At 48.8% G+C, this 25,234-nt stretch overlaps 1 protein-coding gene across 2 annotated transcripts in view; it reads right to left on the reverse strand.

Annotated features, from left to right (window-relative positions):
- Positions 1–24,585: 24,585 nt before the first annotated feature.
- The window catches only part of MYH7B (myosin heavy chain 7B), a 93,435-nt gene continuing 92,786 nt past the window's right edge, over positions 24,586–25,234 (reverse strand). For both annotated transcript variants that reach the window (XM_068207479.1, XM_068207477.1), the window contains one exon: positions 24,586–24,955. In XM_068207479.1, coding sequence (XP_068063580.1) covers positions 24,621–24,955 — 335 coding nt within the window. In that variant the 3' untranslated portion in view covers positions 24,586–24,620. The remainder of the gene's footprint in view (positions 24,956–25,234) is intronic.

The raw sequence follows: 25,234 nt of genomic DNA on the forward strand, positions 1-25,234 counted from the left end.
GACCAGAGATCTGAGGTACCCCAAGAAACCAAAGAGTTTGCCATGAATGTAATTTGTCCCTCCAAGTATCTGCCAAGCTGGGTCTAAATCCCCTCTGGCAGCCAGTCAGCTTTTGTACCCCTGTTTTGTACCTCTGCTTTGTACCCCTGCTTTGATCATTGCTGCTTCCACTGAGCCAGCCCCGTCCAGCCTGGCCTTGGACACTTCCAGGGATCCACAGCTGCTCTGGGCACCCTGTGCCAGGGCCTCAGCACTCTCACAGGGAACAATTCCTTCTGCATATCTAATTAAATTTCCCCTCTTTCAGTTGGAATTTTTCTGATTTCAGCAAGTGCTTCACTAAAGAAACAAATTCCAAGCAGGGATTCTTTGACAATCTGACCAAGTGTCCCTCCTTCCCAACACTCAATGCCCAAGGCCAGGTTGGAGGGGGCTTGGAGCAACCTGGTCCAGTGGAAGGTGTCCCTGCCATGGCATGGACATGAGATGAGCTTTAATGTCTCTTCTGCCCCAAGCCATTCTGTGATCCTGTGACACAAAAACAGCCACCAAGAGTGACACTGAGCTGGCAGGTGGGCAGGTACCACACGTACCCCTCCCTCATCCCTGGGAAATAAAGCCATGCCAGTGCTGAGCTTGGAAAGGGTTATTCTTCATCGAGGAAGAAGAATACTTAAGACTGCAAAACTTCTTTTGACAGGGTTGTCTTTTAATTACCCTGTGGAATGATAAAATCCCAGCACTGAAAATGTGTCTTTACAAATCTCTAGCTGGAGTAATTAGTCCCGTGCCTGGCTCTCCTGAGAGATTATTGCTGCCTTCTTTTCAGATTACTTACCCAAATAGAAGTGGAATCATTGCTATGTTTGACAGTGAGATATAAAATATCAGATAAAGCTGTTAAAATACTGTTTCACACACTGTGTTTCTGCAGAGTAAGGAAGCATCTGCTCTCTTGGTATCAGCAGCAGAGCTGAGCAGAAAATTCACAGCTGAGGGCTGAGATGAATCTCACTTTTTTTTTTTTTTTCTATTTTTTTGTTCCTGGTCATTCCTAGAAAGATACAAATAATCAAGGATTGAGTTGTTATTCAAATAGTGAATAATATTTGTATCCATATTTAAATGTATTGGTGGGGGTTTGGGTGAGCCCCTCTTCTGGTCTGAGGAATTCAGCCAGAATATTCGTGTGATAACGGCAAAGGTGTAGCATTAAACCCCACAAAATCCAAGTCTTGTGACATCAGGCAGAGATTTCAGGTGAAAAGTAAAGTCTCATTGCAGAGGTACTCACAGGGGATGCAAACACAGGTAACATTCCTCCTGTTCATCCTTAATGGATGCACTCAGAAGGAAGTTTCTCAGTAGATATGGCACAGATCTGCAGTGAAATTTGCCTCAAAGAAGTTACAGTTGCTATTTATTACTTTCTAGGGAAAGGAAAAAAAAAACCCTTTCTTTGGGAATTAAAGTGCTTCCTACATTATGTCAGGCTGCTGAGCTCACAGTGCTCAGAAATGCATTAGTGACAATCCTCATCAGTGGCTGAGCTGCTGTGCAGATCCCACCCTGGTTATTTCTTTCTTTTCTCACCCACAGGGCAGATTTATGGCTGAATTGATTAATGGGAGGGTGTTCCCCAGGCTGGTGTAGGGGATGTTCTGGCTGCAGGGGCAGGGTGTGCACTGTCCAGGCAGCAGCTCCCTGAGGGAAGGAGCATCCCAGCCCTGCTTCTTCAATAGTCTGCTTCCTGCCATCTCAAATAAATGTTTTTGTGTCATTCTCTCTCCTCCCAAGGCAGCTTTTGTGTCTCAGTGACTTCTGATGTAATTCAGCATCGCAATGAAGACATTCTCTGGGTCACCAGAGAGACAAGGAGAGCTCAAGCAGCTCAGTAGGATGAGGAACCACCAACTATCCTGTGTCCATGAAAATTAAAACCATCCTAATGCCTTCCGAGAGCAAACTTCATGGGTCAAAAGTCTGCTCTGAAAGTCTCTAGTCCAGCCCATAAACTCAAGTAGGTCCAGCTGCAGCAAGTTCTTCAGGACCTTCCTCACTGGAGTCCCAAATATCTCTGGAAACAGAGACCCTGCCAGTTTCTCTGAGCCTCAGCTTCGATGTTTCACCACCACGGGGTGACATCATTGCTTTTATAACTAAGCAGAACTTCCCTGGTGCCTCTCATTCTCCCACCGTGTGCCTTTGGGAAGAGCCTGACCCATGTCCCACGCACCTTCTCACCTGTCAGCAGTGAAACCTCCCCTGGCTCTCTTTCTGGGCTGAGCAGACCCAGCCTCCCCCCACCTGTCCCCTGCTCCAGCCCTGGGCACCTTGGCATCCCTCACTGCACCCACCCCTGTCCAAGGACAGCATTTCTTTGTCCTAGGTGATCCCAAACCAGGCACAGTATGAAACACAGCTGTTTTCCCACTCTGGCAGTCAGACTAGGGCTGTCTGGGTGAAAACCAGGAATGCTGACCAGCCACCTCCAACACCCAACTGCCTCTGGACATGCTCCTGGGGTCAGAGACTGACAACAGCCCCAGCATTCCCCCAGCCCTTCCTGGTGCTTCCCACAGCCTGGAGGGGGAAACACAACCATGTGGAAAAGGCTGGAGCTCCTCGGTGCAGCTGGGATGCTCCGGCAGCTCCCTCAGAGCTCAGGCTGGGACAGGCAGAGCCCACACAAGCCAGTCCCATGGGTTTGCTGCACTAAGGATCGTGGTCCCAAGGATCTGCCCACCCCTCTGCCCTGACACCCGTGTCCCCAGCACTGCTGCAGAGCCCCCAGGCAAGGTCACCCACGGGGCCATGCTGCATTATTGGTGATAATTGGTGGCAGGCACTAATTCCAGCCAGCATGAAGGCGAGAGCACAAGCTGCTTCTCTTTATTGCATTTGATTATACTTTTTTGTTTTTGCATGATTCCCTGCAGTAAGTAGCTCATAATTAAAAGTGGATGAATAACATTTCTGCCACTCTGAGCATTAAGTTTTCTCACAACAAATGAAAACATAATTGCCATTACACAGCACCCTTATCAGAGCAAACACGCCACTGCTGGGATGAGGGAGATTTACTGATAGGCACAGATTCCACAGCTGCTTAGGGATGAGAACAAAACGCTGGTGGCTGAGGGGCTGGAGCTGCTGGGCACGCTGATCCAGCTTCCTGCAGCATCTCCTGGCAGTCCTCTCCACGGGCTCACTGCCAGGAGCAGCTCAAGGGCTCTGCAGAAGAGGAATCTGAGAGTCACAGAATGGGTTGGGTTGGAGAGACTTTACAGATCATCTCATTCCATCCCTGCCATGGGCAGAGACACCTTCCACTGCCCCAGGCTGCTCCAAGCCCTGCCCAACCGGGCCCCGGACACTTCCAGGGATCCAGGGGCAGCCACAGCTGCTCTGGGCACCCTGTGCCAGGGCCTGCTCACCCTTCACCTTCTGCTGCTGCTTCTGCTATGAAGCCTTCTTGGAAAGGCTGCTTTGGTGTTTCTCCTTTCCTTTTTCCCTTTTCTTTTTAATTTTTTATCCTCCTTCAGTAGGTTTGGGTAAAATAGAGACTCTTCAACCATATCAGCACTGCTCTGCCCAAATCTTGAGTCTTTCCATTTGTACAGTGATAGTTTGCCCCCAGAGGGAACAACCTGGAGGATCTCTCCATGCTTTGCTGGTTTGCTCCTGTAAAAGTCCCAGCTTCCCAGTCACTGCCATGATGCTGGTGTAACATCAGAGACAAAATGTTTAGGGAGGATATAATTGCCAGATGCTTCATGAGCTGCTTCCCAGCATCTTACCTGGACTCTTTGAATGTGAATTCTCACCACAGGATAGGAGAAATAATGACTTTATTCTGAGGACAGGCTCAGAATACAGCTCCTGGCTGTAATTCCCAAGCAAACAGGAGCACAGAGCACAGGCAAGGCAGTAAAAGCTGAACTGCACTGATGGGTTTCAGGAAGGATCTTCCTCACCAGTGTGCTGGGTGCCATTAGCACTCATTAGAGCTACTTATTATATAGACACTCCCAGAGGCCCTGCCAGGATTTCTGCTGGGCACTGAGCAAATCCATGGAGAGAAACTCCCTGCTCCCAAGCCTCAATATCTGAAAAGCAAATCTTTCATGGGCAAGGAATTCAATCAGTTCTGAGGGGTAGATTGATCACCTTGCCCAAGTGATGCACAGTGGAGTTTCCTGCATAGCTAGAGGCTAGGGCTTGGTGTCACAGGGGCTCCTCTGCTCCAGTTCTCCTCCATAAAGAATCCTGGAATCTTTCAGGTTGGAAAACACCTCTGAGATCATCAAGTCCAGGCTGTGATTGATCCTCACCTTGTCACCCACAGCAGAGCACAGAGGGTTTCTTGAATACCCAACAAACTGAACACCTGGCTGGGTATTTTCCAAATACCCATCCAAAACTGAGCTCTGATATCCCACCCATCCCACAGCAGTGATGCTGGAGGCCCCACACTAATGGGGCACCACCACCCTCCAGGTGAGCCCCTATCACCACACTCTGCATCCAGGGGCTCCCTGACCCTGGGCACCTGGACATCCAGAAAAATAGCTATTTTACCCTTTGGAAGCTTTGTTGGAATCCTGTTGCTACCTCCCTAAACAACCTGAGCCAGCTGCAGGCTCATCTACTCACAGGTTTTAGAAAAGGTGGATTAGAAACAGAGTTACAGAAATAAACCAGTTTCTCATCATGTTACTCCAGGGTGGCTGTACCTACCCAGGGATGCCCTGTGTAACTACACCAGCCCTGGAGTTACAACCACTCTGTCTTTGAACAGCTCCTGCCAGACCCTCCCAAAGCTCATTTCATTTTTATTTGTCAACCACAAGCGATGAGCAGCAATCCAAATACAACACGAGTGAAAACCGCTCCTCCCAAAGGGATTTACAGCCTTTAAAAGATTTAAAGCAGGCCTTCCAAAACATTCCCAGGGCTTGGTTTGCTCCTCACACAAACTTTGGGGATTTACACACTGTTTTCACAGTGGCCACAGGCCATGGAGCAGCAAAGGGAGAAGTGGATCTTTGGTGACAGTCTGTCAGATGATGTAGGGGCACACCCTGTCCCCTGCAATTTGCATGTGGATGTCGTCAAAAGGCTGTCACCACACAGCAGTGATGTAACAGGCTCAGGATTTGTCATAATAAAGTACTTTTTCTAATTAAAAAAAAGCCCTCTGTGTTTTTTGAATACTACAAGAGTACCTAAAAAGCCAGAAGTGAACAAGAAGATATCCAAGATCTTTTGAAAATGAAGAATTCTCTTGATAAATACATCTCTTAATGAAATACAAGCAATTAAACTAAAAGCCCTATCGAATACTGCTTGCCACTCCACACATCAACATTTAATTGAATTTTTTTCCATCCCCTGGTCCTTTTTCCCTGATAAACAAATTCATTCACAACGGATCAGGTTTCACTAACCCAGAAACCAGATGATAGTCAATCAACTAATTGACACAACAAAGACATTTATATGAAAAAAAATGTCTAATTAAAGCTGAACTGAAATTTAATGATACACAGACATCTTATAGTAATGAACAGTCTTCTTGTACTAATTATTTGGAGTTTAACCCTTTCCCTTCTGGTCACTGAAATCATTAGAAGGATGATGGAGGCAGAGGCAGTGCTGAAACTGCTGTGTTCATCCAAGAGTTTGCAGAGTTCCTGATGGAGCAGGGGGCACCTGGATGAACCAAAGTCTCCTTGGCTGCTCGGGGTTCAATCAGTTAAGTGCCATTGTCACCTGTTTTTCTTCTTCCTCCCTGCCTGCCCCATGGTGCTCAAACCTGTGAGAGTCCCAGACATATGACAGAGAGTGTCCCAAGATGGATGGGTGGATGGATGATGGATGGATGGATGGATGGATGGATGGATGGATGGGGGATGGATGGGGGATGGATGGGGGATGGATGGATGGATGGATGGGTGGATGGATGATGGATGATGGGTGGATGGATCAGTGGATGGATGGATGGATGGATGGATGGGGGATGGATGGATGGATGGATGGATGGGGGATGGATGGATGAGGGATGGATGGATGGATGGATGGATGGATAGATGGATGGATGGGGGATGGATGGATGAGGGATGGATGGATGGATGGATGGATGGATGATGGATGGGGGATGGATGGATGGATGGATGGATGGATGGATGGATGATGGATGGATGGATGCATGGATGATGGATGGGTGGTGGATGGATGGATGGATGGATGGGTCCTTGGATGGATACATGGATAAATCAATGGATGGATCCACGGAGGGTTACATGGATAAATCAATGGATGGATCCATGGATGGATTCATGGATAGATCCATGGGTGGATCCATGGACGGGTGGACTTTTTCTTCTCTCACTGCAAGGCATCAGAAGCCCTTGGGAACTTCATTCTGGCCCAATACCATAAGAAATACTCTGACAGAGAGACCCCAGTCCCAGCCCTGCCTTCAGTGAAAGCTCTGCTGAGCATTTTGGCAGGACAACAGAGCCCAGCTCCTCACTCAAAATTTACCAAATCATTGAAAACGCTTGGAATTTTATCTCATGTTTAAGAGTTTCTCTGAATAAAGTTGGGCTTGAGTATGTGATTAAAGTTCAGTGGGTGACTGAATATTTTATTGAATCAGGGCTTTGTTCCACCACAAACCTGGGCCAACTCAGGAGAGAAACTGAAAACTTCTCAGTGTCTAAAGTGAAAAATTCAGAAGCTGAACACTTAAAGGGAAGCACGGCAGATACTTCATCCCTAAAGCACATCAAATCTTAATTATGTTTGTAAAAATGTGGAATCATAGATTGCCCTGAGCTGGGAGGGATCATTCAGTCCAGCCCCTGTCCCTGCACAGACACCCCCACAGCCCCACCCTGGGCACCCCTGGCAGCACTGTCCCAATGCTCCTGAAGCTCTGGCAGCCTCGGGGCCGTGCCCATCCCCTGGGGAGCCTGGGCAGTGCCAGCACCCTCTGGGGAAGAGCCTTTCCCTGCTCTCCAGCCTGAGCCTCCCTGACACAGCTCCAGCCATTCCCTGGGTCCTGTCCCTGTCACAGAGCAGCGATCAGAGCTGTCCCTCAGGAGGAGCTGCAACCCATGGTGAGATCTGACATCAGTGTCCTCTTTTCCAGCTGAACAGAACAAGTGGAGAGGTCAGGGAGAGACCCTTGGGTGACTGAGTTGGGGCAGTGGCCCATGTCCCTCAGCAGGAGAAGGGTTTCACCTACACATCCTCAGTGGCTGGATCCTCCCACAATGGATCCTCCCAGCACCCAGTGGCGGGGTGCTCCCACAATGTGTGGAACCAGTCCTGATCAAAGCAGGGCAGAAAAACATCCCCAAAATAATGAGCAGCCATTTGTGAAAAAGTCAAACAGAAGGAAGAAAGAGCAGTGCAGCAGAGGAATAAGAGAGAAGTTTTAAAGCTGTCTAATTGTTCGTGCAAGCTGAACCCATGAGGGTGTCAAGTGCCTTTTCCCTTCCAGCTCCTCCTGCACGCAGCACTCTGGCCCTTGCTGCTGCTCTTGGCTCTCTCATGAAGAAGTAGCTATTATTTTCACAATCATTTTCTAGTGCACTTTACACCACTAACAGAGCAAGCTGTTGTGAATGGTCATTTTGCTTCCAGGCAAGTTTGGACACAAACAGCACTGAGCTCTTTCAACAGCTGAAAACACCCTGGGTTTCTCTCCCTGCCTGAGGGTTTGGAGCCTGCCAAGTGCCCAGGGCAATCCTGAGCCATGCTGCTCCCTGGGCCGTGCCACTGCTCTGAGAACTCATTTATGCTAAACAAAAGTTAATGGGGCACAGAGGAAGAGGAAAGGGGAATTAGCAGCTCTGACAGACTCCTTCAGGTAATTCTGGCTTTTCTATCTAAAAACTACAACTGCTTTGGAAATGCCACTTTATTCTGTTGTCTTTGGGATGGATATGTGATGTGTGAATGGAGAAGAGGTGGTTCTGAAGGGGAAAGCTTTGTCTTCCAACAGGTTTTTCAAAGTTGACATTGCTGCTGAATTGCTTTTGACCAGGAAGAAATCAGCTTCTGGCCATTGCTGAACCCAAGGAATTTAAAGACACAAGAGCACACAGCTGGAACAGCTGGATGAAATCCTTCCTCATCATCCCAAAGCAGAGGTTCCCCATCTCCACCCACAAAGGAGCTGAAAGCCAGGTAGCCTGGATAGGAGGTAACTGGAAAAAACCCGAGGCTTCTGGAAAGGACAAAGAGACAGTGCACGAGAACCTCCCCAGAAAGTCTTTTTTCACAGAGCCCTCAGTGATGGAAACAGCTTGTCCTGATCCCTGAGTGCTCCCAGCACTCTCCCCAACACCTCAGCCCAGCAAGACGCCCTCCCCAACAGAGGTTCCTGAGCCCAACCCTCACTCCCCGAAGGCAGAGAGGCTGTGGTGGCACTGGGACATGTCAGGAGAAGGCTGTGACAGGGGCCCATGCCACCAAGCAGGCCGACATGACAACTGTGTGAGCACACTGAGACCAAAGAGCGCTCCAGAAATGTGACAGGAGTGTCTGCAGCACCAGCAGAAAGCCCTTCCCAGACCCTCAGGAGCCACTCCTGGCTCCTGTGGAAGAAGGAACACCGGTGATAGAGGCTGCAGGGCTTGTCTGCAGTACAGCTGAATTTTCCCTGATATATTTAGACATATTTCTTGACATTCCCAGAGATGGCAGCCTGACAAATGCAAGTACTCCAAGGGTTAAGCGCTTTTAAATGTCTTGGGAGTTATTTGCAAAGCTATTACTTCTGAGTTTGTTAATAAATCAGGATTTAATACACCTGAGTTACATTATCTCCCTGTTCTAATGTATAAATCCTGTCACTAAACCTTCAGGCCCAAGTGCTGTGTGCTTTTAGTCTTAGCTTTAGCTACCTGGTTTCTAAAACGTTGGATTGTTTCACAAGTCAAGAGATGGATTTTTAAATCCTTCACATCTCTCAGCAAGTATACAAATCTGAGTCTGGAGTTACAAATCCGATCAGAAGGTTTGTAAATCCTACAAAAGATTTATTTGAAAAAGTTTTCATTTACAAATTCTTGCTTTGCCTCTGGGACGTGTAAGTGACTTATTTGCCATGGAGGATTCAGCAGCCCTGGGTTAGATTGAGAAATCCTTCCCTTCACTCGTCACACGCAAGGCTGGGTAAATCCTCATCTAGCCAGTCTGTAGCTGTCTCCCAGATGAAGTTTGGGGTTTGCAGGGAGCTCCAGAAAGGTCACTGGAGAGGGATGGCTGCTCTGGAGGGGTGTCAGCCTCCTGGGTCAGGCACAGTCTTGGGATTCCCGGGCTCTGGAGACACCTCCTCTCCCCACTGTGAGTGGGAGCCACAGCTCACAGGAAAGGCTTCATAGTGAGAGAGCTTGGGCGTGATGCACCTGCCCTAGATGTGGGCATGAGGATGACCAGCATCCTCAGGAGTTTGGTTGGAGGAGGTCAGTGAGGGGCAGGAGTGCTTCAGGCAGGTGCCATCCCCACTTGTCCCAGGCTTTTTGCTGTTTTTCCTCCTGGAGAAGGATCTTGGGGGATGTGAGCAGCTACAGGAACACCTAAACAGGGGTTGACACACAGCAGTGAGGGCTGTGAGTGCCTCAGTGTGGGCAGTCACAGCACAGGATCCAGGCACATCCAGAGCAGGATCCCATCCCAGACCATTCCCACACCAGCTGGGCCTGGCAAAGCCAGAGCAAGGCTGGGCAGAGCCACCCCACCACTCACTCAGGTGAGCTCAGGCTTCCAGCACGTTTGTTTCCCGCCAGGAAGAGGCTGTCATGCTGGAAAAATAAGGATGGATGTGGATGTGAGGGAAGGCAGCTGAGCTGCAGCACCCACCTGGGGATGCCTTGAGCCCACCTTGACTGCAGAGTGAAACCTCCAGCACCTCTCACTCTGCCCCTGAGCCAGTTTCCATGGCTCTGTCACCTCTGTAGGCACTCCCATAACCAGTACGGAACAGAGTAGTGAAAAATATTGGGAAGATCAGTTTGGGTTACATCAAGTATTTGACTTTTTAAAATCATTTATTTTTTACTTTGCTGCTTCACTTTCTGGTTTCAAGCCCTTCCATTCACCTTAGAAAATTTTCCTGAGACATGGACCTCTGAGGACATGGAGGCAAATACAAAATGAGATGAAAAAAAAAATCAAGGAGGTTTTATCAAAAGTAGAGCACATAAAACTAATTTAATATCATTTTAATAGGAAAATAGAGAAGAGCAGAAGAGCTAATCTGTCTAGGTTTAAACAAAATATTGCATACAGAGCCTGATGGGAAATCAGTCTTTCAATAGAGATTGTTCCCAGAATCTCCATGGAAAGAGTTGCAGGAGTTACGAAGGGGAGGTGGGTCCAGCTGAAGGGAAGCTGTGCAGAATGAAGTTACCAGCCAGGAGAGCAGAGCCAAAAGGAGCTGCTCAGGGGCCTGCCCGGGGGTCTTCATGCAGAAATCACGTGTGTGCTTATGAAACGGGGGAGACAATGAACTTAGAAGTTATTGCCAGTGCTGAAGGAGTCTGGGTTGCCAGACTAGAAATGTGGAAATGGATCCCAACACAAAACACGCTCTGGCCATGACAACTTCTGCCTTGCTTGTCCTGGGCTAACGCCATGAGTGGATTGGGGCTCAGGAATGCCATTTTCCCAGGAAGAGGAAGAGAAGAGAGGTTTTCTCTGTAGGATGGGAAGTGGTCTGGTGTCCAGATGATGTGGCTGTGGTGGGAGAAGACACCAGCAATGCCAGGGCAGCCAGTGCTGCTCTGTCCCTCTGTCCCACAGGGCTTTGGGCTGATCTGGGAGGTGGCCGGGGCTGCACGGACCAGGCTGGAGGTCAGAGAATCTGGGAATCATGGAATGGGTTGGAAGGGACCTTAAAGCCCATCCCATCCCATCCCATCCCATCCCGTCCCCTGCCATGGGCAGGGACCCCTTCCACTGTCCCAGGCTGCTCCAAGCCCCGTCCAACCTGTCCTTGGGCACTTCCAGGGATCCAGGGGCAGCCACAGCTGGTCTGGGCACCCTGTGCCAGGGCCTCCCCCCCCTCACAGGGGAAGATTTCATCCTCATCTCTAATCGAAATGTTCTCCCTGCCAGTTTGAAGCATTCCCCCTTGTCCTGGCACTCCAGGCTCTTGTGAGTACTTTCTCCATCTTTCTTGTAGGCTCTTTCAGGTACCAAAGGTGGTTGAGAGAAGATGGTCAGGACCCTCCTCTGACCTCCAGGTCCCAAAGACACGGCTCTGAGCCACAGGAGAGTGCATCCAGCCATGCCAGGGATCCTGGAGGGGCAGATTCCCTGGAGAGCTGGCTCCCTGTGCCCCGGCTTGCGGGTGTGTTTGAGCACAGCAGCAAGTAAACACCATCTCCTTCTTTGGTTCACAGCAATAAGAGTGGGCTAATATGATATGGCACTTCTTAATTATTGGATCACCAACATCAAATAAAATACATATTAAACCTTCCAGGAACGGATGCAGCTTTAAACTTAGGCTTTAAATTAAAATAAAAAATCCCCAAAGCTGTTTCAGTGCTGCTTCTCTGCACGCCTGAAAATCAGAAATGGCTTTGCCATCTCATACTGCTTCTGTTTGTCCATTCTTCCTGTCTCTGTTTTCATGTTTTCATTTTTCTATGGCTGTGTGGAACACATTTCTCAGTTAAGTACTTGCTTTTGAGAGTTGTTGCCATAACAACCGTTTCATTCCACGATATGCACACTATCTCTGAAATACAGAATTTCTCCTTAAAGGAGTATGTGCCACACACATCAAAGAGGAATATGGACTCATTATTTTTACATTATTTTGTGGGCAAATAGATGTTTTCCAATACAGTTTTTTTTTTCTTTTCTAACTGAATTTTCTTGTTCAGTGAAACTATGGGGTTTTTAAGCATTCCTATCTCATAGTATAATTTTTTGCCTGAAACCCAGAATATTAGAAGACAAGAATCTTTATTGTAGTTTCTTTTCTCCAAAGGTCTGAGAGAACCATGCTGCAGTTAATGCATTTAAAACCCATCTTATTAGACAGAAAAATTATGTAAATAAAATCCATTAAAAATGCATAGTTCTTGAAGTAAAACCTCAATTTTTCTGCATGAATTGATGGTGGAAGGAGGGAAAGGGCCAAGAATAGGTTGCTTCATTTTTTAGTATCATGTTTTTGGTGGTCTCTGCAAGAAGCATTATGTGTACAACTGAACAGCAAGTTTTCCCAAAAAAAATGTCCCACAAAAATATTCTATTTCTGAAATGTCAGAAAAAACAGAGTATGGAATGAGATGATCTTTAAGGTCCCTTCCCACCCAGGCCATTCTGGGCTTCCACGTGCTGCTCAAACATGAGTCCTGTGGTTTGCTCACCACAGAGGTGTGAAGCCATGAGCACCATGGTGAATTTAGGATTTATACATTGATTTATACATTGATTTCTAGGATCCTTAGGAAAGTCAAGCTTTGCATTGCAAACCCAGGGAGATCACAGCTGTAAGAGCTCAAGGCCAGGGAGGACGGAGCTCTGAGCATCCTGCTCTGGTGGAAAGTGGCCCTGCCCATGGCAGGGGGATGGAACGAGATGGGCTTTGAAGTCCCTTCCAAACCATTTTGTAATTCTGGGGTGGAGGAGGCTGTTCCTTCCAACCCCATACCCTGTTACTTGCATTGCTTCATCCACCACGGATGACGGACGCTGCTTGGCACCGCAGTGCCACCATGCAGCTCCTGCATCAGTGTCAGAGCCATCCCAGCCCTCCTGTCCCTGCTGCCTGTCCCTGCAAAGAGCCATCCCAGCCCTCCTGTCCCTGCCCAGGAGCTGTCCCTGCTGCCTGTCCCTGCCCAGGAGCCATCAGTGGCCATGGCCATCTCACCGCGGTGACCCCGTGTCCCGCAGCATCACTGTCACAGGCAGCAGTGACACCCCTGCCCCGCTGGCACCCCACTCAGCCGTTGTCACAGCCCCTGGCCGTGACAGGGCCATCAGCCCACATTACCTTCAGGAGGGGGGAAGCTTGAGAACCCAGCAGCACGGAGCCAGCAATATTCCCAAGATCCCAAAGCCATTTAGCTCGCTCTTGCACCAAAATCTCTGTCTTGAGCCACAGCACAGCCTGCTTCCAGCCTTGGAGCAGCCAGGAGATGCAGGCTGGGAGCAGGAATCTGCATCTGCAGCTCACAGCAGTGCATATTTTAGCTCAGGTTTACAGGCTGAGAAGGCCAGGAGTGGAAGGATGTGGTAGCTAAAAACGCTGCCAGGACAGGAACTCCTCAGCAGCTCGGAAAAGTGATTGAAATGTGCCTTGCTCTGCAAGTGGTGGGTGCTGGGGAGGGGAGGGCAGCCAGAAAACACCTTTATTTCTGACATTGTCTGGTCCTGCTTCCAGCTCTGAGAGGAAAACATCCATGAATTGGTGCCCCCATGCCCTGGGGAAGCAGCTGGACCAATCACTCATTCGTCTCCTTCCAAAACCAGCTCTGGACAGCAATGCTGGATTTTACAAAATCATGTAGTGAAAAAGAGACCGGGGGGGGAAGTGAGAACTCCAGGTCAGTTGCGAAAGCTGGGGGAGAGCAAAATTTAAGCTCCAGGATCACAAAAACGCAGAGTAGCTGCAGCAGGGGTGCTCCCCATGCAAAATATTTCACATGGAGTGTGCATCAGCACAGGGGTTCTGCACCCCACACATGACTCGGGACAGACCCACCTTGTCAGTTCTGTCGTGAAGCATCCCAAGGGGTTTGTGTGGTCCCAGAATGAGAGAGAGGAAGGGGACCTGTCCTTCAGGAGTCAGGGACTTGGTCCCCAGGATGTGCAAAAGGTCTCATAGGTAGAAATGTCTGACTCCATCAAGTAACCAGCAGCAGAAGTGTTGATGGAGCAGGGATGGAGGCAGAGAAAACTCAGTCATTTATCAGAAACCACGGCTTTTTAAGGGCCACATCACAGCTCACTCTGACCTGCAGCTTCTGCCAGAATCTTCTACATTTCTGGCTCACATCACCCACAGCATCTCTCTGTCTGTCTGTGGATTGGAGGTGTCAGTAAAAGCCACTCGAGATCTCCTCTGCAATGGATACAGGACAAGAGTGAGGGGTGTACTCTGTGAAATCAAACTTCCTTTGCACTGGTGGGGTGCAGGGCTCTCCCAGCCCAGCCCAGGAGCTGGCTGCTGGTCCTGAGCAAGCCCTGGTGCTGCAGGCAGATCCCTCCCTGTGGCATCTTGTCCCAGCACCACCCTCCTCCATGACCGGTGGTCACTCTCCCTCGGTGTCCTTGAGCACCCTGGCAGTCACCAGCCCTTCGGAGGCACAGCCACCTCCTCTAGCAGCCTGTGACAGAGCCACCTCCTGCAGCAGCTCCCCGAGAGCTGCTCTGAGCCCTCTGCCAGCACGAACATTCCATTGATTTATTAATGAAGGGTGCTCACAAACACATGCTGGTGTGCTCCATGAGATAGCCTTTAGCTCGTGCTGATTACTCATGTTTTACATCAGCCCCATGTTTTCTAGATGTGTTTCAATCAATACAATGGCCTTTTTAGCACATATTACCGCTCGCCTGTGGCTAACCAACCATCACATTTCTTGTCAAGTGCCCATTTGCATCAAACTAACCCCAAAGATGCACCAGCTCTCCTTTGACTGCCACCGGACCTGATGAAAATGTTCCCATTTAGGTTTCAAAATGCCTGCACGCACAAGCTTCCTTGCTGAGTGCTTCAGACAAGATGTTGGATGTGTTGTGTCATTCATGTCAGAGTAATTCTCCACACAACTTTCCTCAAAACCGCAGCATGAATATTCAACACACTCTCCTTTTCCCCAGACTCAACGTTTGCCTAGTTACGCTTTGGGGTCAAGGCAGCTCCAAGAGGTAAATGCCAGAAGTCAGCTGAGAACAGGGGAAATATTTTGGCTGAGCACATGTGGAGTTGTGCACTGATGTGGTTTCATCCCTTCTGGTGGCCATGGTGGCCGTTTCCAGGTTAGCTCAAATTCGGTCCCCAGAACTGCTCTCAGAGGCTTTGCTCAGCACCAGATAACCTCCGCTCCTGGATGCCATCCAAGGTTTTCATCCAAGGTTTTCTTTGGGAAGCAATGGTTATGGTATCTAAGTGACCTTTGGAAAAATAGTAGTAATTTTTAAATTGTTAAGATTTTTACATTTTTTAATGTTGGATCCTGTCTTTGAATATATCCAACAATCCTTAAGGTTTGCCATTATAGTAATATGTGGCAAATGGCTCTGCTCCTAAAGCAGCATAACTGTCCTTTTGATCACCATTCCAGTTAGTCCAGCCAAACCCAACCATCCTTGCCACCAGCTCTGTTTTTAATGTTCCAGCTGCACTTTTATTGTTTGGGTCATCCTGGCCAAACCTGCAATTCCACATTTCCCTGGAAGGGCACAGAGCATTTTGCCTGTTTTAAAGGCCCATTCTTCGTTGGTAGTAAAACACACACTGTTAAATAACACAGCTGTTGTCTTCATTTGTTCAGGAGTGAAGCGAAAGCAAACAAGGAAGGCGGGGGAAGGGACCTTCTTGTGCTGATGTTGCTTCCACACACATGCACACCAGGACAAGCTTCCCAAGACCAGAGTTTCTTTATTTAGATGCTGACTTTGGTGAATTCTTCTGGGCCACCGCTTGGAGCTTGTCGACATTGATTTAGACAGCGAGCATGACAGAGTGACAACAGGCCGAGGACAGTGCCATTCCTGCCTCGCCCTCCCACCTCCCACGCTTCCTTCCCCACCAGTCACACAGGCCATCCAAGCCCACGGTGATTTTGCCACCAGGTGGGACAGCTGGACCCTCCACATCCAGGTGCCTTTGAGGCTTGCCGAGCAGAATGATGTAAAACACAGGGAATGAGATGGGAGGGGGCTTTGGCAGCAGGATGTCTGACAGCCCCAGGGAGATGTGGGGCTTTCAGGGGGTACCTGTGCCACCAGACCTTCAGAAGAGGAGCAGCTGCAGCCTTAGGAACCAGTTAGACATGAGCAAGTACCAGAGCACCACGGGCACCAACCCGTGAGTGCTTTCATCCCTGACTTGTGGGAAGCCCATGTTGGACAGAGATCACGGAGTTATGTCTCCTTCACAGCGTTCTCTGGAGCAGCGGGGGTTGTGTGATCCAGGTCCAGCCACGCTCCAGTGCTGCCCTGCTGGGGAGGTGTTTGCCTCTTTTCCTGGAGTGCTTTGTTCTTCCTCATGTTCAACATTCGCCCTGGACCTGAAAACATGGTTCACACCAAGCAGCCCAGAAAACTCCTGCTGCCAGCCATCAGCTCTTCCACTATCAGCATTCCCATTGCTTAAATTCCCTGTAAAAACCCAGAGCTGCTCTATCTTTGAGATCTGTACAAACACACACCACTGTAGCTCTGGAGGAGCCCTGGAGCTCCAGAAACCCAGGGGCAGACTGGATATCTAAGCACAGATATGTTCTACCACAGAAATGGGATAGCTGAGAATTCCTCATGGATGCAATGGGGCCTATGAGAGACCCACTCCCTCTTGACACTCTGAGGCACCTTAGATTTCTGTCTTAAGGCACTTTATTCACAAACCTCTGCTTTCTTGTTGTCTTCTAGTGAGAATATTTGAATGGGTGGTCAAGGATCTGCAGAACACCTGCACCCCACATGTGGTGGGTGCTCTGTATGAGGACCATGGAGTAAGAGTGTGGTCAAAAACTGACTAAGCTATGAGTGGTTTGAAAAAATATCATAGAAAACTTTGGCAACAGAAATATTCCTGAAATTAACCTGGACTGTCAGGATGAGGGTGTGTTAGGGGACAATTGATTGGCCCAATAAGGACTCTGCTCCTTGCCATGAGCCCAAGGGCACCTTTACTTTTGGTATGGCTGTTTCCAAAGTCCTGTATGACAGTGGACTGATGAGAAACTTTGTGGCCTCCTGCACTGTGAAAGCTGAGAACTGCAATAAGAAAGGGAGAGGGGAAGGTGGGGCAAAAAGGCAACTGTGAGTATTGGTGTGTGGGACCAGCCAGGGAACTTGACTGCTACTTTCACCAGGAGTTATCAGCTCATCTAACATTTCTGAGCCAAAATCAACTTTCTGAAGGTAGCTAAAGTGGATCTAGATCATCATCCTGTCTGCAGTCTGTTGCTCTCCCTTGAGAAGAGGGAGGAGACCCTCACCTCTGCATGGACAACAGAGAGGATGTGTTAATTATACCTTTATTCCATGAAGACAGTGAAAAGCAAATCCAAGTCCGAATCCTAGGTGGGCTCTCAGCTTGGGGAAAACTCCCTCATCCCACTGCTCCAGACTGGAGCTGTCTCTGTGTTCTGGTGAGCTGCTTGCCCTGGTTCCTGTACTGAGGTGACTGCTCTCAACTGGTCTTTGCTCCTGGGTTTGCTCTGGTCCCCACATAGGCTCTGGTTTCATTTCCTTGGGCAGTGGTGGACAATGGTGTGTGCTGTGACAGAAACAGCTGTGCACCAGCAGCTCCTCCCTGCTGCCCTCAGCTCTGTTCTGGCCAGGCAGCCCAGGAGAGGGTCTGGGGGGGATCCAGAGGACACAAGAGAGGGTCAGAGACGCTGCCTGTGCTGCAGAGCCTGGAACACAACACATCTCTTCATTCTAGAGGCAACATGTCAAACTAAATTGAAGATACTAAATGTAATTGCAGTTTGCTTTAGCAAAACACACTCTCAGCCGTCTGCAAGAGACATTTAAGCACTGAGTGCTCCTGATCCAAATATTAGCACATTTGTGGGATTACAGCTTCAGCCCACCCCTGATGGGAGCTTTGCCCTGGCTTTGGTGAGCGCTCCAGGGCTGGGAGCTGGATCAGGAGCCTGGAGCTCCCAGGGTGCGTTAACCCCTTCTGCAGACACCAGGCGAACAGGACAGCAGCATTGTCCCTCCAGGGAGAACAGGATGGCCAGCAGGGCCACTCCAAGCAAGGAGCACTTGCCATCAGCCTGTGCACCATGGAAACCATTGGCTTTAGCAGGAAGGACCTGGTCAGCAAACCAGGAGCTCCTACAAAACCAGCCAGAGGCTTTGTCATAATGAGAGGAAATGGGAATATAAGGTGGGCAGCAGGAAGCTTGAGTAATTTCCCAGAGTGAGATCTATCAGGTTCTGGAATAATCCTTCCACGGAAATGGTGGCACATCCACACCTTTACAAATTTAAACTAAATGAAACACAAGACAATGGAGAGGAATGTATTTGCAGTGCCTTTTCCAGTGTGGTGGAGAAAGAGAGTCTGCAGGAGGACAGTGAGGGAAACCTGCGGTCCAGATTTACAGCAGACTGCCAGAAATTGAGAGGGAAGAAGAGAGGAATAGCTGATGGATGGCAGTGCTGGGATACAGCTCTGTCTCCTGAGGGCAAGGGCAGCTGTGTGGGACACAGCAGCTGTGACAGTGACAGTGCTGAACCAACTGCAGGACATGGACCCAGCAGGGGGGAGAGGCTGTGGGCACTGGGAAACGAAAAACATGGGACAGATCCACACCTGCATGGTGGTCTGAAGTGGGATAGGGAGAGAGAAAGAGAGGAGACTTTGATAGACATGAGGGAAGTGCTGAGGGAAAGGGGGAGATGGTGGTGAGAACAGGAGGAGGGCCCTGAGCATGACCCAGCCATGGTGGTCTCCAGACAGGCACCAGCAATGGGCCCAAAGGAGCTGGAAATTTCCTGGATTCTGCCCAGGCCTGCCTGGGAAAAGCAGGTTCCAGCCATAAGATCCTTTTACCATCCAGGAAAACCCTCTCCTTGCTCTGTTCTGGGGCTCTGTGCGCAGGAGGGGCAGAGCCAAGGGACCAGCCATTGCTGATGATGCTTCTTCATATTTTCCTCTTCTCTTCCCATTTTTTCTTGGAGAGGGAGAGTGAAAAGCCATCAAGATGAGAATTGCTGAACTTTCAAACTTAATGCAAGCTGTTTCACCTGCTGACCATGGAGCCTGAATCTATAATTCCAACCACAGTGAAGAATTTACTTTGGCATTGGTTTTTTTGTTGAAAATAAAACTGAACTGAGGGCAGGATGTTGTCCTTAACTAGTTTGAGATGACTAATTATTAAACTCATTTTCTAAAGGTTACCATATACAGAAAAGCAATTACACAGAGATTAAAACAAGTTCAGAAACCTGATTCATTCTGAAACTATGGTAAACCCAAATCTTGTACTATTTCTGATTTTTAATGACCTCAGGAACATTTTATTTAACTTAGATGTCAAATGTAATTCTGAAATGAGAGATTAAATATATTTTGTGCTTTTCTTTCCTTTTTTTTTTTTTTTTCCTTCCCCCTACATAGCACAGTGCACAAATTTCCAGTGCTAATTCTGTTAGTGGATTTCAGCAGGCTGGCAGGAAAGCTGTGCATGGAGAGAGGATCCTGGTTAACTCTTGGGTGGCTGCACTCCTTTGAGACACTCCTGGCTGGGGAATGAGTGCCTGGGGATGCAGCCCCAGAATCCCCATCCTCCATCAGACCCCTCTAAAGCTCAGGCTGAGCTTTGGGGTGTGGGGGTGAGAGCAAAAATGGTCTAATGACATCCTTTCTCCTCAGGGCTGCTCCCCACTTGTTCTGGTCCTGACACAGTGACCCCAAATCCTCCCCTGGAGGCCTTTGCTCATGTGGATTATCTGTAAAAAGCAATTTCTTTTTTTGTTTTATTTTTTGGCAGTTCCTCTGATCCCAGTCCCTCAGGGGCATCCTGCCTCAGGGTGCTGGCACTGAGCAGTACCATATCTTTGGTCTTCTCTGCTCTGGGGCATGGGGCAAGGGGAAAATGCCCATTTTAAAGCAAGAATTCCCCTGACCTGGGACAGAAGGAAGGTCGACATGAGATATGATATACACATGTATCATTCTTGCTTTTTTAGTGTCTGCCTCTGACCACTGAGATGGACCCTCCATCCCAATCCTTGTGATCATTCCTGGGACTTTAACATCAGTCAGGTCAAGTTGAACAAAATCTCAGCTCATCCAAGTTGTGAATGGGAGTGCAAGAGGCAGAAAGAATACATTTTGGAAGGATTCTGGGGGAAGTATCACGTTGCTTTTGTTTCTTGTCTTTATTTGTGCTCCATAGGGGGAAAAAATGAGTAAAAGGGACTTAGTACTGAGCATTTGGGTCTGGGCTTCTAACAGAACATGAAGTTGTACTCCTGGACATCCCGATTTCCCCCAGGCTGGCCAAAGACAGAAGTTGTTACCCACAGGAGCAATGCTGGTCTCATTTTCTGTCTCCTAAAGATAAAGGCAGCCAAGCAATAAACAAGGTTTAAAAAAAACACCAACTGTAGGTGAAGAGTTCCCAAAATACAGCTGCACTATCGAGGAGCTCACACAGCAAATCACTCCCCCCTCGCTGCCCTTCAGCCCCACTCACGCCAGTGCCACCCTCCCTGGCTCATCCCCCTCTCTGCCCTCATCCCCCATTGCTAGAGGCACCCCAGATGGATCTGGCACTGGCAAACTGGGGCTAAATGCACCGATTTGGGGCCAGAGTCGAAAAGCTGCGTGTTTCATTTTGACATGCACTAAGCAAAGGCTCTGCTGCTACTGCGTCGAAACGAGCGCACACGGAGAAAGGCGTCTCAATTTGCTGCTGCTGCTGCCCACACTGAGGTGAAAACTTGTGTGAAACAACATGAAACTCCATCTTCAGTCCAACCAAGCGTTGCAATGGGCTTCCCTTTTTCCTCGGGACCTGATTTCACTTTTCAGGGCCATCCACACCTCGCAGCCACGGAGGGTTTACTGCCCAGCTCCAGCTGCTGGGCTGCACCAGCCTGGTGTCCACAGGCACGGCAAGCTGTGGGACCTGCTCTGCCACCACAGCGTCCCAGCTGTCCCCAAAGACGGCCAGTGGATGTGTCTGCCTGGCTCTGCAGGGCTGCAGAAGGGCATCTGGGCAGGTCCCATGCTCAAGCCATGGCAGGGCTGCAGAAGGGCATCTGGGCAGGTCCCATGCTCAAGCCATGGCAGGGCTGCAGAAGGGGGTCTGGGCAGGTCCCATGCTCAAGCCATGGCAGCACAGCAGCATTTCCCAAGCTTTTCCAGGATTACACAGTACTCACTGCGGGAAGAGTTTACCCATCCCTGCGGGGACAGCCACCTGCCCTGCCCTGGCCACCGTCTCCTGTGCAACAGGGCTTCATCCCACAGGAAACACGGTCCTCCCGGTGGCAGGGGATTAATTAGTGCACTGGCATCTTAATTCAAGGCGCACACTGGCCTCTAGTGGGCACAGGCAAATCCTGGGTGATGGCAACTCCGGAGCTGTCACGGCAATGGGGGAAAACACAAATGATATCAGTTATGCTAAAAAAATAAAATAAAATAAAATAAATAATAAAATAAAAAATAAACATAAAATAAAATAAAAAATAAAATAAAATAAAATAAAATAAAATAAAATAAAATAAAATAAAATATAAAATAAAATAAAATAAAATAAAATAAAATAAAATATATATATATATATATATAAACACTCTCGTATAAGCCTGTTCATGCTTTATATATACACACATATGTTTGTTTTTTCATGTGTTTCTAGACACACAAATAAATATCTATTTGCCCATGTATTTATATATACACACATCTACATGACCTGTTGTTCTGTGGATGTCATACCTAACCCCAGTGCTGCCTTGCACTCGATTTCTCTCTCATCTCAAACTCCATGAGTTTCTGTATTGTCCCTTTCTGGCAGAACCAAACCAGCTCCCTGTGAAGTTGAGCCATGGAATTAAAATCCAGCAGAATTCCGGGGCTGGGTGGTGCTTTGAGGAATCTATGGACACTACACATTGACTGATGGCCCCTTCTGGGTCCAAACGGGCTGGAATCCAGAAAGAAAAGTGACAAAACTAGGGGGGGTGGAAATCATATTGAGACTTTGAGATGAAAAACAGCTCCTCTATGAAAATTCAGGAGGGAGAAAAGTTGGTTTGGGCACATAGTGCAGGTGGGACCTCTGTCAGAGGTGTCTGAGCAAGCAGATCCCAAAAGTGGGAGCCTGAGGAGCAGGGACTTCCTGGACTGGGCTCCAAGGGAGAATCGGAGGCCTGGACTTGTTTCTGCTGAAATCAGTAGAAATGAGTAGATTTGCTTGGTTCACTGTGAAATCTGAAGGGAGCACAGCCAGATCCCACCCTGCCTGAGGAACCTCCTGCTGCACTCAGGTGGGGGGAACAGGGGAAGCTGTCCCTGAAGCTCACTGGGAAGGAAGAAACTCCTGAGATCCAGTCTTGGGGAATCTGATTGCCCAGCAGCTGACACAGCCCCGTCTCAGGGCTGGAAGGATAATTTGGTTTAAAAGGGACCATTAAAGTCTTCTAGTGCAGCCTCCAGAGACCTCCCTCTGCTGATGGATCGAGGACTGATGCAGGTTGTATTTGTTAATGGAGATGATACTTTAAGGTATTCAATCCCTGGGCCAGGACACAGGACCTCCTGGAGAGCCAGGACAAGGGCAAAAGCCCCCCAGCACTGCCCTCTGCTCTGCTGAGCTCCTTCATTAGCTCCTGCCCTCCTGTTCAGCCTCCTTCCCAGGGGATCTGATCCTTCATTCCTCTTCCTTTGCACATCCTGGTGCATCAGAAATGTGCCACACTTTCGAAAACGTTTTTTTGCCACCCACAGCCCTCTCCCTGGGCAGCTGCCACCTTCAGCACCCATCTGACCTGCCCCAGTTACCTGCACTGGGAAGTGCCCAGCTGGGATGGGTCTCCTGGCAGAGCTCACATGCAGCTGCTGGTGCAGCTCTGAAGAGCACCAGGGCAAAAACATCAGATCCACCACCCCTGAGTGAGTGAGGAAATGGCCACAGACAGCCCCAAAAGCCCGCTGGTCCTTATATCTCCAGGCTGCTCTGGACATAAATGCATTTATGCCATGTGATCCACAGGCAGCTTAACACGGAGCAGCTCCCACAGGGGGAAACGAGCCACTCATGAGCTAAGGAATCACAGCAGCTTTAGCAGCTCTAAACAGCCGCCTTATCTGCAAGGCAGTGGGAAAAGAGATATTTACTGGCTGCAGGATGACATAAAAAATGAGAGAAGAGAAGAGAAGAGAAGAGAAGAGAAGAGAAGAGAAGAGAAGAGAAGAGAAGAGAAGAGAAGAGAAGAGAAGAGAAGAGAAGAGAAGAGAAGAGAAGAGAAGAGAAGAGAAGAGAAGAGAAGAGAAGATGGAGGGGAAGAGAATTCTGAATGTTGCTGAGGGGCATATATACATTAACATTTCTCACACTTATGAATCCTTTGGGTTTCCTCTGTTTGTCTTCCTTTAAACTACATCTACATGACTTTGTGCTTTTCCCTGCAAACACCAGGACACAAAGATGATGCAGAATAAAAACTGAATCTTTGTGGTGCATGGTTCACAAACCAGCTGCACTTCAGATGAACTAAAAATTTCCCCACCTGAGAGTTTTGTGCAAAAACATTCACCAAGCTCCACTGGAAGAACTTTTTCTAACTATAAACATGAGTTTTTGGCATAAGTGGAGCTTCAGGACCTTCATTTATAAGAAAAATATTGCTCCCAGGTGATACATCAGACGGTGATCTGCAAAATGCTGCAAACCTCCTAAAAGCCCACAAGAAACAGCAGAAAAAAATCTGTGGGTGTCTATTATCTGATGACTAATAAATGTTGATCAAAATGTTTGCAATTCTTACAGTGAAAATATGCACTGGCAAACTCAGATGTTGCTCAGCTCGACACAAAGGTCTCCTTCCAACCACCCCACCAGTGCGCTGTGCAAGGAGGGCTGTGGGATTTACTGGAAGGGCTGGATTGTCAGAGAATCATGGAATCATTTAGGTTGGCAAAGCCTCTAAGATCATCCAGGCCAACCCCTCCCCCAGCACTGCCAAGGCCACCACCAATCCATGTCCCCAGGGGCCACATCCACAGGGCTTTTGAATCCCGGCAGGGATGGGGACTTCATCACTGCCCAGAGCAGCCTGTTCCAGTGCTTGCCAACCCTTTCTCTGCAGAAATTTGTCCTAATCTCCAACACAAGCCTCTCCTAGTCTAAGGCTGTTTCCTCTCACCCAATCCCTTGTTCCCTGAGAGCAGAGCCCGACCCCCACCTGGCTGTCCTCCACCCCTCTGAGCCTCCTTTTCTCCAGGCTGAGCCCCTTTTCCAGCTCCTCAGTCACTCCTCATATGTTTGTTTGACCAAAAATACTTGCCATTCAATAGTTTTGTTTCAATGGTGCATTTCATATTATAGCTCATGGTTAGAAGGACCAGAAGAGTCACCCAAGCCTTGGAGGTGCCACCACAAGGCAAAACACCATGGGAACAGCCATTCCCACTTGGTTCTCTCCCAGTTGAGAGTGTCCTGGTAGGAATTTCCCAACTTCAAGTCTTTGGGCAAGTTTACTTGAAATTAGTCATCAGCTGTAAAAGCTGTGGGGGACTCACAGAAAGACAAAGAGGCAGCTGGCATGGCTGGAGCACATGGAAAATAGGCAGAGAATGGGATGTGTGTTGTTTTCAGCAGGAGCTCAATGCCCCCAGTGCTGGGCAGGGGGAGCTGGATCAAGACCCCAGGCTTTTATCCCACCACTGGGGAGGAAAGGACAGGAGGACAAGGCCAGACAGATAGATCCATCAGGAAAGGTACCTGAGATAGATCCATCAGAAAAGGTACCTGGTTGCACAGAGAAGCTGTGGATGGTCCATCCCTGGGAACTTTCAAGGTCAGGTTGGACGTGGCTCTGAGCAACCTCGTCCAGTTAAAGATTTTCCTGCCCACTGCAGGATGAGTTTTATGTCCCTTCCAACCCAAACCAGCCGGGGATTCTGTGAAATAAGAAAGACTCTGATAAACACAAAGGAGTTGCAGGCTCCCCTCAGAAACAGCTCCAGAATCTCCAGGGCAGGGCAGGGCTTGGAGCAAACCTAGACAAACATGGAGAAGAAAGATTTTCTCTGGACCCTTTTTCCTACAGGATGAGAAGCCAAAGTAGAGGAGCAGAGAGGAAGGATCACCACGGACACTCTGATCCCAGCATTAATTCCCTCTCTAACACAAGAAGCTGACCTGAGCTGCCTATCAAGTTGTTGCAGTAAATATTTCTGCTTAGTAGCCAACATAAAAACGAACACGAGTTCTTGATCCAGGCCCAGCAAGGACAGGGTTGTTTTTTTCCCCCCACCTAAGTGAAA

This window comes from Anomalospiza imberbis, chromosome 17, assembly GCF_031753505.1.
Source record: "Anomalospiza imberbis isolate Cuckoo-Finch-1a 21T00152 chromosome 17, ASM3175350v1, whole genome shotgun sequence".
Taxonomy (NCBI): Eukaryota; Metazoa; Chordata; class Aves; order Passeriformes; family Viduidae; genus Anomalospiza; species Anomalospiza imberbis.